Raw genomic sequence first — 17315 nt, 5'->3', positions numbered from 1 at the left:
TATGAATAGAGTTTATACTGCACTGTGCAAAAAATGTGAATAGGAAGTTGAAAAAAAGAATCTGTGGTTATGTTTCAAATACACACAAAAAAGTGATGACAAATGCGTTACGCAAACTTATACAAGTTAAAGCGGTTGATCATATGTCTGAATTGTAGTAGACGGATTAAAGCTGGATGGCAGAGGTAGTAATATACAAGGTAAAACTAAACATTTAGAATATAAGTGGATCAGTACTTTTAGAGCAGACAAGGACCTGGTTTACATTGGGTTGTCTGCTTAATACCTATTTTTAAGCAAAGCAGCTTAAGAAGACAATTCATGAATTGCTTGTTAATTAATTATGTCATATGGTAAATGTGTATAAAAGGATGTGCTTTGTAAGCAACTTTTTTAACACTTGAGAAAGTTGTAATGCAAAGGGTCTGAGGGCTTGTGTTTTTATATGTTTCCTTGTTAACATTAAATACTTGTGGTTTTCTTGAGCCATTTTTTCTGTTTTATTTCCTGACTGGTATACGGCCCAAGGACTTATCTGTTTTGACTTACATTTTTGGTGCTGCTGTGTGGCAACAGCACTAATAGTTACACTTTAGTTAACAAAAATAGACATAAAGAAAGATATATCCTGTATACCAGCCCTCATTTACATCTAGTTAATAACACTTGTTTATGCTGCACTTTTTAGGTAAGTCAGAAGTTAAATTCCTATTGTTATAAACAATATTCTAGATCTTTAAGTGACGTGCACAAACAGTGAAAAGGATTTACCTCAGTACTGAAATTGCCATAATGCATCAAGTAATTTCAAAATGTCAAAATGTAAAAACAAACTGCATCATAAGTCTATAGCAAATATTACATGAAGCAATGCAAATCACAAATTTATTGTTCAATAACCAGCTGACAGCTGTTATGAAAAAATACAAAGCTTGTCAAGTATGCTTTATAAATGCTTCCCACACTCGTGAAAAGCATTCTTCTTTTCTCCAATGATTTGAAAACAGCCCAAAGGTAATCTTTATCCACCACTGGCCAGATGCATTTTCTTCAGATGTGGTGTGGGTTTCACTGCTGTTTCAATGAATGTGAGTTTCGAGGACAGAGAAGTTTTAATGCCAAGTCTATTTTCATTGTGAGACAGTATTGCTTTGTTTACCAAATGTCTATTAGTGTTTGTGCATTGTTGTGCTGTAAAAATAAAATCCAGATAATCATTGTAGAAGTAAAGCAGTATGCACACATTAGTGTTTATGGTAAATGGGGCAAAATAGCCAGGTAATGGGACAATGGAATGGCTGCAGGGGGACTTTGGTGCCATATTTTGGTTGTCTGTTTTTCAGTTTGCGTTTAAAAGTTGGTATCCCACAATTTCATTGTAGTGGGTGGGGTTATGTAATTGTGTATGCAAATTATATGGTGATCAGCATACAGATTTGTACCTATTTTCATGAGCCTTGTCCAGATTTGTGATGTTTCCAGGTTGAGAGGTATGGTTGCAACACTTATATCCAGTTGTTATAAAATTTGTTTGAAATTTAAGAAATTTATTTTTACCACTTCATTCTTTCACTGCAAGGATAAACTGGCATCAGCTTGTCAGCACTTCTGCTGAAAACCATTCAATGTGAAAATAAATGTTTTAAACTCTAACAAAACCATCCAATGAAAGCTTCAGGGTTATAGTAAAAGTAACTACATTTGAAATTATCTCAGATTTATTTTCATCAGTCATTGTCACAACCATGTGGTTTGATACTTCCAAGGTTTCGAGCATTTCATTAAAAAATTCATGCATTTATCAACTTTTCTTGACAGACAATTAATATATGCTGAACAAGGTACATTTTAATCTACTTTTTCAGCTTTTGCAAAAATAAACTCTCTCTCTCTCTCTGTATATATATATATATATATATATATATATATATATATAAAGATAGATTGTACGTGCAACATGATGATTACACTCTGATATCAGGATAAAGGCAACCTTGTTATGCACCTGAAGAGGTACATAATAAGTTCTGTTATGCATCTTTCAGAACTGTTATGCCCTAGTCGTATGGTAGAGCATATAGACCATAGATGCCATCCACATTGGAACAGCATTGGGATATTAAAGCAGCTTTAAAACTTTAAAATACTTCATGCTATTGTACAAATGGCAGAACCATACCTAGGTCATTTGGCAACCTGTGCATTTCCCTGAACTGGCATCCCTCTCAACTCAAAAATGAAACTGTAGCAAGCTACTTGCTATAAATGTAACAAGCTGTTTGCTACAGTTAAATCACCACACACTGAGAGCTTCAGCTCTTCAGCCATGACTGCTAGTGCAGTGTTGGTATTTATTTGTGAAGCCACAAAAGCTCTTCAACTGCATAAAGCAATGGCAGCTCTGCACTCCTACAGTACTGGCATCTACAGATACTGCCCCCTAACAGTTTGTGTCTGGGGCAGGGACCACCTTTGCCCACCATAGTTATGGCTCTAACATAGACACAAAAAAGACAGACAGAAGTATTTAACAACATTTAAAGCTGTTAGTCTATCATAGGTACACTTAATTTTCTCACTTCAGTTAGTAGTATCATAATAGTGTCATACACCCTGTATACCTTCTTAACCAATGTTTTTATATCATGTCCACTTTGTTATATTTATTTAAACTTTAGATGTTTCTGTTTTACTTTGAAGATTGTAAAATTACTGTTCTTAAAATGTTTTGTAGTAATTTGGAGTGTTTCTCCCAGGCCTCCACTGAAAATGGGCTTCTACCCAGTAAGACTTTCCTGGTAATCAAATGTCAGTAACTAAGTAGCTAACTAACTAACTAACTAACTAACTAACTAACTAACTAACTAACTAACTAACTAACTAACTAACTAATACATTAGCGAAAATTCCATGTACTACAAAGAATTATGCCCATGTTTTTCTGATCATAACCAAATTAGATGTATCCTTGTTGTGGTCATCTTTTAGGTGTTTTTGATAAGTAACTTCACATGATGCTAAAAAATATGGCTCTAATATTTGGGATTAAAGTAGCAACATTCTGTGTGAAGACCCAATCCTGTTAGCATTGTCTTGAAATTAATGAGTTTGCTTTCAGGTTTATATTGCTTAGTTTACAAATCTGTTTAAGTCATACAGAACATGCGTAACAAATGAGAATAATGCACTCATTATTAGTCAAATATTTTAAATTTCCCTGTCTGCTTACATGTATAGTAACTAGTGAACTGAAAATGTTAGAATGTTTTGTTATGTACTTAAGAATAAACCCTTTGCACTGCTTTATAAGCTGTCCTTATTATAAAGAATTGTTCTAGAGAAAGAATGGTTTGTTCTATCCTTTGTAAGCTCCTGTACTTTGTATGAAGGTTAGATTTTTTTTGTAGTTTATTATCATACAGTTGGGCAAAATGATATTTGACACATTTTGTAAAAGATTATTTCTTAGTTTAGTTTGTGCCATATGTGATACCACCTCTCTAATACACATACTGACAACTCCACCCACTTTATCTTTCAACCAGTTTCTGTAACTCTCATAAAAAAGCTTTTACATAAACTAAAACCTTATTCCTCCTCAGCTGACACCCTTCCAACAGCATACCCAATCAGCATTCTTATTAATATATCAATAACAGAATACAATGTGTCCCTAACTTGTGGAAAATGGTCCATATTATCCTCTTACAAAAAGGAGGTAATTCCACTGACATTACACATTTCTGTTCCATAGCCATCCTGTCTCCTCTTCCTAAAATCCTTGAAAGATGTATTCACCAACAATTCCTCCACTATCTCTTACAAAATAAGCTAATCACCAATCCCCAAGTGGATTTCGGCCAGATCACAGCACCTCCACTGCATTACTATCATTTACAAACATGGTCACTAAAGCTTGCATCTCTAATAAACTTGTATCTGCAGTATTTTCTTTAACATGGTCTCTCACAGTAAGCTTATCAATCCACTATCCACCCTGGGTCTAGCATCTCCATCTATTCAATGGTTCTCTAGCTACCTTGCCAACAGGCAACAAGCTGTAAGTTGGCAAGGATCTATCTCTGCATACCTTCTCCCTTCCACAGCAGTCCCACAAGGATCCATGCTTGACCCTCTACTGTTCAATATTTTATCAATAACATACATTCATCTTCTTGTTAAGGCACCTTGGTTCAATATGCAGATGACTCAACCATCATCTGCCCTTTAATCACCTTAACTCACCTCCAAGAAATTACTCAACAAGCTATCATCTGCATTGAAACCTGGCTTACAACAGCTCAACTCCTACTCATCCCTAAAAAAAAAAGTATCTTTATTCCCAAAACTAACACCCCTAACAAAGCAGTTTTCAAAATATTTTTGGCAAATGGCATTGAAATTGAATCAGTCCACCATACTAAACTATTAGGAGTCATAATAAATCTCTTAAATTTGACCTCCACATCCAAAACAATATCAAGAAAATGCATCAAAAATTAGGCATGCTATATAGGAACAAACATTTTCTGAGCACACCCACAAAATTTACTTGAGACAAACTTACCTTCTGCCCTCCCTCCTCTATGGATCACCAGTTCAAACCAATTTACAATCATCCATAAAAAACAATCTTAAAAGCTGCTACAACAAAATTGTCAAGCTTACTACTAATTCATCCTCCTTTACTCATTACTGTAAAGCCTTGCACACCCTTAGGGAGCTGGAACCCATCCCCTCTACCTCTTCTACATTCAGTTTATAATAATACATAAAATCATACACAAAGCATTACGCTGCCCAACTTTTATCCTTTTAATCAACATGTGTTTCCCTAAAAGAATTCTTAGATCAGAAGACAAATAATGTCTCACAATAAATTGAATAAATCCACTGGACAAAGCCTATACTCATACTCAGTAGCAAGGAAATGAACTCCTTACCTCTAACCACCAGAACTATTTCTAATCTACCCACCTTTAAATATTTCATAGAATAATGCTTTACAAAATCTTGGACCTGATCCTGTGCCAATCCTAGCTAAACTTACTCACTACACTTCACTCACCCCTTCAACCTAAATCACACTTCACAATCCTCTCCAGTCTCATACTCCACTTTTTTTCATTTTTCCAACTAACTTACCTTATCCACTTCATATGTGCAGACCTTTCCTCTACCTCTTTCTCTCTCCTCCCTACTCACCTAAGCTACACTCTTCTTATAATCTCCTTCTCTCCATCCTTCTGCCTTCTATAACCATAATATGAACACCATTTATCATACTAAGACATCACTCGATTTCCCCTCACTGTCTCTAATCATGTGATCTCTTGGGTGCACTTCACTATCTTGAAATACTGAAATCTCGAATTTCAGTATCTCGAGACTAAAATCGCGAAAGCCCAGTTGTGCAAAAGTCCACATGGCCAAATCCTGAAATGTCGAATAAGCAGTTGTGGTGGTGCGCTGTGTTAATGGATAGCTGGAGGTTCAGGTAATTGTTTATTTTTTAAGGGTTTTGGGTAGGGATTTTAGTGTGTGTGTGAGTGTGTTGGGAAGTTGTAGGTGTAGGTTACGGTATGTAGGTAAGAGTGTGAGTGTGTAAGTGTTGAGAGTGGTGCTGTTTGTACGCATGTGATGTGTGTTTATGCGAGGGGAATGTAGAGTGTGTAGTGGTGGGTTTAGTGTCATTGTCTTTTTAGTGCAACCTCAGATTTAGTATATATAAGTAGCGGGGAGGGTGGGGGTGTAGGGGGGCTTGCCCCCTTGCTTATATGTAAGGTAGGTGCGTGTATTTGTGTTGTGTTTGTGTGTGTGTTGTTTGTTTGTTGTAGTGTGGGGAGAAAAGTGTATGTGTGTTTGTGTGGTGGAGGGTGTATTTAAAAGTCGTGATTTTGAATTTCGCAATTTTGGGGTTTTGGTATTTTGAATGTTTGGCTTTATAGTCTCGAGATACTGAAATTCGACATTTCAGTCTTTCAAGATTATAAAGTGAATCCAGTCTCTTACATCTCTTTAAAATATCTTATTATAATTGTCTCAGGTCTCATTTATCACATACTAATCTATGTAACAAATAATATGGCTACAGTATTGAGTTTCTCCTCCCATATTTTCTCCAAATCACGGTATTGTTTTTTACTGCACTTTATAGGTTCATAGGTGGTACTAGGCTATCGGCCCTAGGGCCTATACAAGCCTAGCCATAACAATTCCCTGGATATTTCTTCCCACAGTATTTACTTAACTTTACTTTACTATGAAACATTATGTTCAATGATTTTTTCTCATTACATTTTTTTCAGTTTTATGTTTTGTAGTGTAACATGATACTTTGTGACTTAAAATATCCGAACTTGAATTCTGAACATTTGTGATCGTGGAGCTTTTCTCCCCAGGCCTCCGCTGAAAATGTGTGCTTTCTGGTCCAGTCGGACTTTAGTGGTAAACATGGGTTAAATAAATAAGTGACACTGATCTTTCAGATATGTCAGAAATAAATAACATTATGGATACAACTTATAGATTCACGCTAATGTTAAAATCATTTTATTGTTATATGTGTTGAGGTTAATGTACACATGGATCAAATGAGGCCTTGTATTCTTCTCTTCAGAGTATTGCTGTTCATTAGAGTGCCGTGCATGTTACAATGAGATGTAAATTCTGCCAATATGGATTGCTGCAATATTTTGTGTTCTAAATAAAAGACTAAAAAAATTAACTGGAAATGTATATTCCAGCCCCAAGTTACTTTGTGGCTATGAGAATGCAGTTTATTTTACTTATATCAAAAGTTTTGTGATCGTTTTGTGTATTCTTTTTTTCAGGAAAAGGACCAATGGCATTTACAGTCTAATTCTGGAAAAACTAAAGGAGAACTAAATGAAAAAAAGGTGAGTAAAGAGATCTAAATTCAGTGGGCTTTAAGAGCAATGCAATACAAATCTGTGGAGACTACCTAAAAAATTGTTGTTTTGCTTTTCATCTGAATGATCAAGACACAATCACTTGAAAATCAATTGCTCTGTCACAGCTAATTGAAAATACAGTTTATCTACAACACACCTGCACAGAACAAGTAACATTTTTGTAGGAGAGGGCAAGCACCCCTGTACCCACTACACCCCTAACTTAGATATACTAACTGCATGGTTGAAAAACAATTGAGAAAGTAGAAACTCCTCAAAATAGCTCAAAGAAGTCTGACATAGTGATCCTCTTGTATGTTGAAGGCATGACCTGCAAGCAAAAGTTAATTAAAAAAACTGTGTTTGGCCATTTGGAGTGCAGTGAACTGGCCATTGGTCATATGCTGGAAAGCCTTTTGTTTTAATATAAGAGTTAGAGGAAATGTACATATTATTTTTCAGTGAATTAAGATGCTGCAGTGGATACTGACTAATTTTATAGATATTTATTTTATTCTCAGAAGGAGAATACTTTGTTACATGAGCTTCAGCAGATGTTAGATAACGTCATTTGGATTAATCCCACAAGTGGGTGAGTAAGCTAAATGATTCTTTTGTTTAAGATAAGGGTGAGAAAACTTGAATAGGATATACGATCTGTCACTATTTAAATGAAAATAAGAACATAATAGATGACTATTCATGGGAGGCAAGGAATTTGAAAAGACAACAAAAACTTAAATAGTAACACCAAATGGCATTCATGTTTAACATATTAAAGTCCAATAAATTATAAACCATGAAATGAAAGGCTTAAGACGTCAGAAATTTGAGTCTCCAGTTGAAAATAAATCACCTTTGAGAGAAGGAATGGTGGAATGTGTGACAACGAAAGGGTATTAAGTATGACAGGACGGGTGACAGACAGGTCAACATTGATAGATAAAAAGATAGAAAGGTAGGACAGCTCTTAAAAAATTAGCATTGTCATTTAGATGGCCTGCCTCTATTTCTAAATGACATTTACATAACTAGCACCATCATATGTGTTTTTTTTTGTTTTCTACAATTTGTATTTTAATGAGTATACACATTATGTTATTATGTTATATCTCTTTCATTTCCCTGCTATAAAATCCACATTTGCAAGGTTTTTGTGCTAGTATACAGCTCAGCAAGCTCCTGCCTGGTGCCCTGCAGAGTTCTACAGCAGCAGAGAGACAAAAGAGACTTTGGAGTGATTAAGTATCATTTTTCTGCATCTTCTTGCTGCCTTTAGCTAATTCCGCCTAAAACACCGATTTTCTAGAGTTTTTGTGTTTTGAAAAGCTTGTTTCAGCTACATATTGTACTTAATTTACTGCCTGCACTTTAAAAAAGTCATTTTTGTGTTTAACTTACCTGTTTAACTGTTGTAGGCTACACACTCAAGTGTGATAGCCATTTATGTGCATTTAAAATGTTTTTGATTGTATCTGCTTTATTTTATGAAGAAAACAAAAAATATATATATATACTTGTTTTCCCACCTTTCTAAACTAGTATAGTCCAGTTTTCAGGTTAGTGGTGAATTCAGGGCTGTGTTATAAGTTTCTGTGTTTGCCCATACCTTACTTGGATAGAAGGAAGTTTCTCTGTTCACTGTGAGAGAGGGAGCTTTGAGCAGCCTCTCTGTCCCTGGAGGAGTGGTTTTAGCCCAGAAATTAGTAGTTTATTGGCCAATTTGGACTAATTTCTATCTCTTTCATTTCCCTGCTATAAAACCCATATTTGCAAGGTTTTTGTACTAGTATACAGCTCGGCAAGCTCCTGCGTGGTGCCCTGCAGAGTTCTACAGCAGCAGAGAGACAAAAGAGAGACTTTGGAGTGATTAAGTGTCATTTTTTGCATTTTCTTGCTGCCTTTAGCTAATTTTGCCTAAAACACCGATTTTCTAGAGTTTCTGTGATTTAAAAAGCTTGTTTCAGCTACATATTGTACTTATTTTACTGGGCGGCCACTGTGGTGCAGTGGTTAGCATTGCCGCCTCACAGCAAGAGGTTCTCCGGTTCGATCCTCGGCTGGGGTGCCTTCTGGTGAGTCTGCATGTCCTCCTGTGGTCGTTTCCTCCGGGTGCTCCGGTTTCCTCCCACATCCCAAAGACATGCTGCAGGTGGATTGGACACTCTAAATTGGCCCTAGGTGTGCATGTGAGTGTGCCTTCTGTGGAAGGTTGGGCGCCGGGCTGGCAACTCGACACCGTAAAACTCCACTGCCATTCAATGTGCGGACAGGTGATCCGCTGTGGCGACCCCTAACCGGGATAAAGCCGAAAGAAGAAGAAGAATTGTACTTATTTTACTGCCTGCACTTTAACAAAGTTGTTTTTGTGTTTAAATTACCTGTTTAACTGTTATAGGCTACATACTCGTGTGATAGCCATTTCTATGCATTTAAAGTGTTTTTTTGATTGTAGCTGCTTTATTTTATGAAGAAAATAAAAAAAACAAAAAAATATATACTTGTTTTCCTTTCTTTCTAAGCTAGTATAATCCAGTTTTCAGGTTAGTGCTGAATTCAGGGCTGAGTTACAAGTTTCTGTGTTTGCCCATACCTTACTTGGATAGAAGGAAGTTTCTCTGTTCACTGCGAGAGAGGGAGCTTTGAGCAGCCTATCTGTCCTTGGAGGAGTGGTTTCAGCCCAGAAATGAGTAGTTTATTGGCCATTTTGGGCTAATTTCTATCTCTTTCATTTCCCTGCTTATAAAACCCATATTTGCGTAGTTTTGCACGCCGGGCAGTGCCGGTTAACTAGGGTATAACTATTCCCGGCTCCACAAAGTCTACTCTTCAATTTTTCCCTTGGAACTAGACAAATTTTCAACTTAAGCACTCAAACCATTCACTTCTCATACCGGCACTTGCTCAAAACTCATAGCAAGCACTAATAAACCTTAGCACTAGACCCCCCCCCCCCTATACTGTAAAGAAGGACAAGGCTCTCTATTCGACCTTACTAGCCAATCAGTAAAATGGGCAGTTTCAGGTGTACTCTCCGGACCAACTGGTGAATCTGGGCATTCTGAAACAATGTTACAATTGCCTCATGTACACAGGCAACCCTCTCCTCCTTCCACCAAACACTAATACATGCGAGAGATGCAATTATACAGCCAAACTGGAGGCTAAGCTCTCTCAACCCAAGACTGGACCAGGCAGTCAAGAGGAGAAGGGAATTACTTGCATCACACCACCAGTCTCACAGAGACCTATGAAACCAGCACCGGCAAAAAACACACATAAATGCACAAAAACATACTTGGAGGCTCTAAATAAAGATCTGCTGAAGCAACAGAGAACTCCAAAGCAGACATCCAAGCAACCTACACCCCCCAACCCAAACCATGAAACACATACTTCACAAAACCAGTGCACCACACAATCACAGCCGTTAAGGCAAAATAACATACCCAACACACTAGTAATAGGTGACTCTATAGTCAGGCACACTGATGTCCCACCCACTAAGCTGAACAAGGAGAAGGTTACTGTTAGCTGCCTGTCAAGTGCCAGGATCTGCCACATAACACAAGCACTCAGGTCACTCCATAACAAGTACAAATATGACTCTGTCATTGTCCATGTTGGTGTGAATGACCTGAGCTGTACCTCCCTGGACTACATGAAAAGAGACATGGAGGAGCTCTCTGATCACGTAGCCCAGGCTGGTATGATCCTGACCCTGAGTAGTATCCTGCCCTCACCAAGACTGATACCACAGTACAGAGAAAAAAATTATCAATTTCAACAATTGGCTAAGCTTCTGGTGTCATTCAAAGGGGATCCAGTGTCTGTCAGCCTGGGATGACATGCTCGACAAGCCACGCTGCTTCGCTAGAGATGGCTTGCACCTGTCACCCTTAGGCTTTCGAATACTGGCCAAGACTCTTGCCACCCCCATAGTGCCTTTTTTAGGCAGGGCTCAAAAGACAAACCCACCACTGTAAATAGCACAAGTAACAAAAAACTGAGGGTAATGCTACTTAATGTCAGAAGTCTAAACCTCAAAATGCACGCACTCGAGGCACTCCTCAGTATGGAGAAAATCGATATATGTGCAGTAACAGAAACCTGGTTTAAGGCTCCAGAGAGCACCCCAGCACTACCAGGCTACAACTCATACCATACATTTCAGCCACAAAACCGTGACCAAAATACAAAAGGGGGGAGTATCCATATTCATCAAGGATACCCACACCTCCAGGTTAGTGGCACAGCACGATGCTTCAGAGATCATCCACGTGCAACTAACAATGGGCAAAACTGCTATTCAAATTATAGCTTGCTACAGATCACCCACCATGTCCCAGGACCCCCACTCAGCATTCCTGGAAACACTGGGAAACAAAGGTCCTACCAGACATCCTGATATTGGGTAATTTCAATTACCCAAACATTAACTGGGAGAACTACTCAAGTACAAACTCCCTTGCCCAACATTTCCTAGAATTTATAAACTCAAATGCCCAGGATCAACTGGTCAATACCCCCACCAGTGGTGACAACATATTGGACCTGGTCATCACCAAAATGGGTGACCGGTGTTCCACACTGGAGGTCAATCCTTTGCTTGTTAGATCTGACCATAAACTAATCACTCTGGATATCCACATTCCGCCACCAGCCCCGGTCAAAGAAACTACCGTGAAAAACATTTCAAAAGCAAACTTCACATTACTTAAGACCAAGTTGGGAAGTTTCAAAGCCCCCATGCTAAAGGATAATGCTGTCCAAGCTGCAAAATCCTTTACTAATGCACTCTACGGGCACCTACAAGAATGCATGGATTGCGCTATCCCAAAAAAAAAACAAGACTCACTCCTCCAAGAAAAGGAAACCAGTCTGGTGGACTCCTGCCATAAACAAGCTATAGAATAGAAGGAGGAAACTAGTACAGAAAAGAGTAAAATCCCAAGAAGGGAAGACATCCCGGATCAGTATCAGCAAGAAACTATGTTCCCTCATAAAATCATCCAAGGCTAGCTTCAAAAGAAAATTGCCATGGACTCCAAAGATAACCACAAGGCATTCTTTAGCTATGTCAAGAATCTAAGTGGCAATCCTCAGATCTGCTCGGAGCTAGTGCAGAATGGCACAAAATATACTGAACCGACTGATATAGCCAACATCCTGGCAGACAGGTTCAGTGCAAACTTCACCCCCCTCTCACCCCCAAAAGGGCCCATAACTATACCAGAAGAATGTAGTGCCCCTGAAATCACAGACACTCAGGATAAAACAGCCCTCTCCAAAGCCAAAAACACAGCATCAATGGGACCATACAGTGTCCCAGGCTGCATCCTACATGAGCTCAAAGATGAACTAACCCCTCACCTAAACATACTGTTTAAACTCAGCCTCTCCACAGGCTACATGCCCACAGAGTGGCGCACAGCAACGGTTATTTCACTCCACAAAGGTGGAGCCACAACAGACCCCGGGAACTATCGCCCTATAATCCTGACTAGCTTGGTCTGCAAAGCTATGGAATGCATCATCATGGATCTCATTAACAGAGACATTGGAAACCTCCAAACACTGGATCCTACCCAGTTCAGCTTTGTTAAGGGCAGATCATGCCTCCTAAACCTGGTGGACTTCTTTGAGACAGTTACCAAGACTATAGATGAGGGAAAGGTGGTCCACACAGCCTACCTAGACCTTGCAAAGACCTTCAACACCATTCCCTACTCAGGTATTATAGACAAGCTCACCAGCCTGAACATAAACCCCTATGTCACAAGATGGGTTGCCAACTGTCTCATGGACAGAACCCACATGGTAAGAGTTGCGGGAGCTAGGTCTGACTCTAAACCGGTTACAAGTGGCATTCCCCAGGGCTCAGTCCCAGGACCCCTCCTGTTCGGCATATACTTCTCAGAGGTACAGGCAAGCACAGGAGGACTATGGCTGACCAAGTTCGCAGATGACTGCAAACTAGGGGCTATAATTGACTCTCCAGCTGACACAGACATCCTTTAAAAGGGTCGCACTGAGACAGATACCTGCTGTCAAAACCATGGCCTCAAGCTAAATGCCAAAAAGTGCATAGTCGTCCCCTTTGGAAAAATCAAAGCACCCACAAACTACCACATAGGTGGTAGCCCCCTAAATATGGAAGACGTAATAAGGGATCTGGGGACCCAAGTAGATAGTAACCTCTCCTTTGGTAATCACATTGCCAAAGTGGTTAGAAAATCCTTCAATGCGGCCCACCTAATCACAAAAGGGTTTGCATCCAGATCGAAAGAGGTCATTGTGCCCCTCTATGCATCACTCATCAGACTCATCATAGAGTACAATGTCCCATTTGGGATGTACCTTACAAGACACCTGCAACAACTGGAAAGACCACAGAAGTACCTCACCAAGAGGATCACTGGCCTCAAGCAGATGCCCTATGCAGCTTGACTGAAGAAACTCCAGCTGTACTCGGTTGCATACCGCCTACTCAGAGGTGATCTCTGCCTGACATACAAGACCATGTCCAACATAGAATTGATGGACATGCTCCACCTAAAGAAAACCATATCCACTCGAGCCACACGCTCCAGGGATCTAAACCTCACCACAACAATAAATAGGATGTGCTGGAGGGATAGATTACTGTCTCAGAGACTTCCCATGCTCTAGAACAAGATTCCAATCAACATTAGGCAGAGCTCCTCGCTAACCCTCTTCAAGAGAAACCTTGACGAGTGGATGGGAAACAGAAAGTTTACCCAAGGGATCACTTCAATGGCTCTGCTGGAAAGAGGCACAGAGAACTAATCTAAGGGAGCGGCAAAAGCCAACACATTCTGGCTAGGCTTATAAATGCCTTCGGGCAGATAGCCTAGTACCTACCTATGAACCTATGAATCTATGTTGTGATGTGTTTCAGTGACTGTTTTAGGGCTTCTTTCTGTGTATATTTTTATGAAATGAAAATACTCAGAAAGTCATTAGATTTTTGCAACCAACTTTACTGGCTAAAGAGGGATAAAGCCCTTCTTTTATCCCAAATGATCCAAGGCTCATTATTATGTGGAATAGCTGGTGGGTTGGTCAGGGGAGAACCACAGATGTCAGTGTGCTCACCTCCAGAGGAGGAGCTTGATTTAAAAATAATCCAAGGCTCATTAGTGGACTCAGTATGTGAAATAGCTGGTTGGTTGGTCAGGGTTGTGCCATAGATGTCTGTGTCCTCACATCAGGAGGAGGAGCTTGATTTGGTCCCCTTGTGAATTGGATGACCATGCCTACACTATTGTGTACCTTACACAGTAAATTGCATATATGGTAGCATTCATGTGCACACCAATTGCAGGTAATAATAGAAGCCATAACTGTAATATATTATGCATTTTAGATTGGGAACTCCTCCCATCAGAATGATGCCCCTCCTTCATGCTAGACTCACACCTCAGTAGGGACTGAGTGGGTTGAAAAGCTTTTGCCTGAATCAGATAGTAAATGGTCTGTACTGCTCTCAATGTGATGTAGGAAAGTAAGGACCAGCTCTAGCTACATGAGAAAATAATGAGCCAACTGGGCATGGAGGATGACCATAATGGTAGGTGAATCTTGGTGCTTTAAAAATCCATTAGTTTTTCACTTTTAGTCTCTGTACAGTTGGTGTGAAGTATACGTGGCACAGCTAATCCTGCTATAATGGGTGATGAGCATGCTTACTTTGAATGCACAACAATAAAATATTGAAGGAACAGTCTAAAACAGGACTGATTAAATTACAGCTGTTTGGCACTGCTGCATATAGTGCTTACTTGGTACAGTGAGCAGGCTGTAATGTCTTGCCCTACTCTGAAGTTACCATCCATGCATCCAGAAAATTGACTGCAAAGCTGATATTACTCAGCTTTGCTTCATCAGGTGTTACATAGCAATGTGCTGTTTGAAAATGCAATTTATTTTGGAAACAGTGATGGGCAATATTTTCTCTTGATGTTTTTTGGAGTCAGTTGAGAAAAAGGAAGCAGTTCTTCAAAGGGACATTGTGTGTGTGTGGTGTGTGTGTGTGTGTGTGTGTGTGTGTGTGTGTGTGTGTGTGTGTGTGTGTGTGTGTGTGTGTGTGTGTGAATGTTAAATAATTTCGGAAGTACTTTATTTATACATTTCCTGCTATATGAATATGCTTAAAGGAATTTCTCCACTTAGAAACTGATTATTTCGGGTGGCCACTCTGTTTATGAATGAAGCAGAAATAATTTATAAAAAAATAGTTCTCATAGCTTTTTGTTTGCCTTACTGGTGTTTTATTATTTTGTTTGCCTGTCCTAATGGTGTTTTTTTATTTTGTTTAGCTTTTTGTTTATGCTGACAATGTATGGGACTCAGAGTCCCATCTGTACATGAATCTTGTAGCACAGTCTATAATACACAGCATAACTGCACTGTGTACTCTACAATACACAAGCATGCATAATGTATTGTATTGAATGAAAATGCACATCAGGAAAGCTGTGTTATCCTCCAGCACAGTATAATGAAAGCCACTTGGAATATTTATTGTACAGTAGGTAAGCAGTGTACAACTTACAGTGAAATAGAACACAAAACACGTGGTGTATATGGCAGCATTTAGTGTACACAGCAGTTGGACACTACATTTTCATAACACAAAAAAGTATTTGAACGGATGAATTCTGGTAGCACGGGCAGTCAGCAGTGTAGAGCTCTGCAGCCTTCATGGTAATAGAACACGAAAAAGATGAGAACAGAGAGCACTGTTGTTAGGGCACAAACAGGTGCACCACTGTCACTCATCCATAATAGTTCACAAGGTGTACAGGAAGGCCAAAAGTACTGCTAGAGCAAACAGTATCATGCTTCTTTGTGCATTAGGTGAGAACAATGTTCAAAGCTCTTTGGAGAGGTAAAACATTACATGGCCTACTCATAGCAACATGCACAGAACTTGACAGGCCTATTCACTCCAGCATGCGCAGAACCTAACAGCCCTACTCATGGCAGCATGTGCAGAACTTGAAAGCTTATAAAAAGTTAATGATAATGTGGACAGTATAGCTGCGCTAATTACCCTGCAATTATATAAAGCCTGAGGTGAGACAGAAACAGACTAAAATATTAATAAAGAGTGTACAGTAGAGCATTATGTCATGCCTTTCCTCATGACGTTGTATTTTCAAAACAGTCTAACATATGAATGCATAACAGCATTGAAAAATTAAAGGGGTTGCAGGGAGTAGTATGGACTGCTAGCACAGTATGCAGGAATATATGCCACAACTCACAGACGTATATAATTTGCTTAGGATCATTATCAGTTTTCCTGCCACCAGTCAGTTGTATATAATCTGGTTTCTAAATACACCAGGCAAGTCTGTTCTCTGCCCCCTCACTGTGCTGCAAAGACACCAGCTTGATTGAATTAAGTGTGGTAGACAAAAGTTAAAAAGCTCTTACTATTAACTGACGATTGTCTGCTCCTGATCAAGGGTGCATATTATGGCCTTCCATTGATGGAAAATACCTCAGTCTTATGAGAGTTCAGGCTTGAAAATGAATAAACATAAAATAAAAATTCACGCCTCCAATTCCATATTTGCAAAGATTCTCTGAGATACTGGTATATCTGTCTGCACCCTTTCTTTGAAAATTTGACAACCTTACATTACAAGCCTCTTTAGCAGCAGCTGTGTATAAGGGTCTACTCTTGGTTGCACTTGTCTCTTTCATGCTCAGACAGGATAAATGTAATAAAGATGCTCTTTTTTTCTTATAAGGTGAATTATGTTCATGGGTGTCTAAAAAGGCAGGAGTCAAAGCTTGACGTGGCAGAGTTAAAGATGTTAAAATTTGCACTGGGTGTGATGAGGATGGACAGGATTAGGAATAAGTATATTAGAGGGTCACCCAGGTTGGAAGGTTTGTAGACAAAGCCAGAGAGGCAAGATTACGTTGGTTTGGACATGTGCTGAGGGGGGATGCAGAGTATATTGGGAAAAAGATGCCAAGGATGAAGCTGCCGGGTAACAGGAAAAGAGGGAGGCTTAAGATAAGGTTTATGGATGTGGTGAGAGAAGACATGCAGGTGGATGGTGTGACAGAGCAAGATGCAGAGGACAGGAAGAAATGGAAACAGTTGATCTGCTATAGCGACCCCTAACGGGAGCAGCCGAAAGAAGAAGAAGGTGTCTGCTGATGTCCTGTAGCTGTGTGTGACTTAAGAAAATGTATGGCAGGTGGCACAGAGTATTAAGGTTCTGAGCTCTTAGCTAGCTGCTTCCTGTAGGCCAGTGTACAGGTTTCAGTCCTTCTATTTTAATTTGCCTACTGTATGATTCTGAGCAAGTTACTTGACTAAACAGTGCACTGAAGACATACATGTAAATGGGCACT

General features: G+C 39.4%; 1 protein-coding gene across 3 annotated transcripts in view; it reads left to right on the top strand.

The window, feature by feature from the left end:
* LOC122798604 (ubiquitin carboxyl-terminal hydrolase 47-like) overlaps positions 1 to 17315 on the top strand; it is a 766891-nt gene that overhangs the window by 316806 nt on the left and 432770 nt on the right. For all 3 annotated transcript variants that reach the window (XM_044067681.1, XM_044067680.1, XM_044067682.1), the window contains one exon: positions 6834 to 6899. In XM_044067681.1, coding sequence (XP_043923616.1) covers positions 6834 to 6899 — 66 coding nt within the window. The remainder of the gene's footprint in view (positions 1 to 6833; positions 6900 to 17315) is intronic.

The sequence above is a fragment of the Protopterus annectens genome, chromosome 3.part1 (genome assembly GCF_019279795.1).
Source record: "Protopterus annectens isolate FY-2018-M chromosome 3.part1, PAN1.0, whole genome shotgun sequence".
Lineage (NCBI taxonomy): Eukaryota > Metazoa > Chordata > Ceratodontiformes > Protopteridae > Protopterus > Protopterus annectens.
Note: the sequence above shows the minus strand (reverse complement) of the source record. Positions and strands in the feature narration are given on the sequence as shown.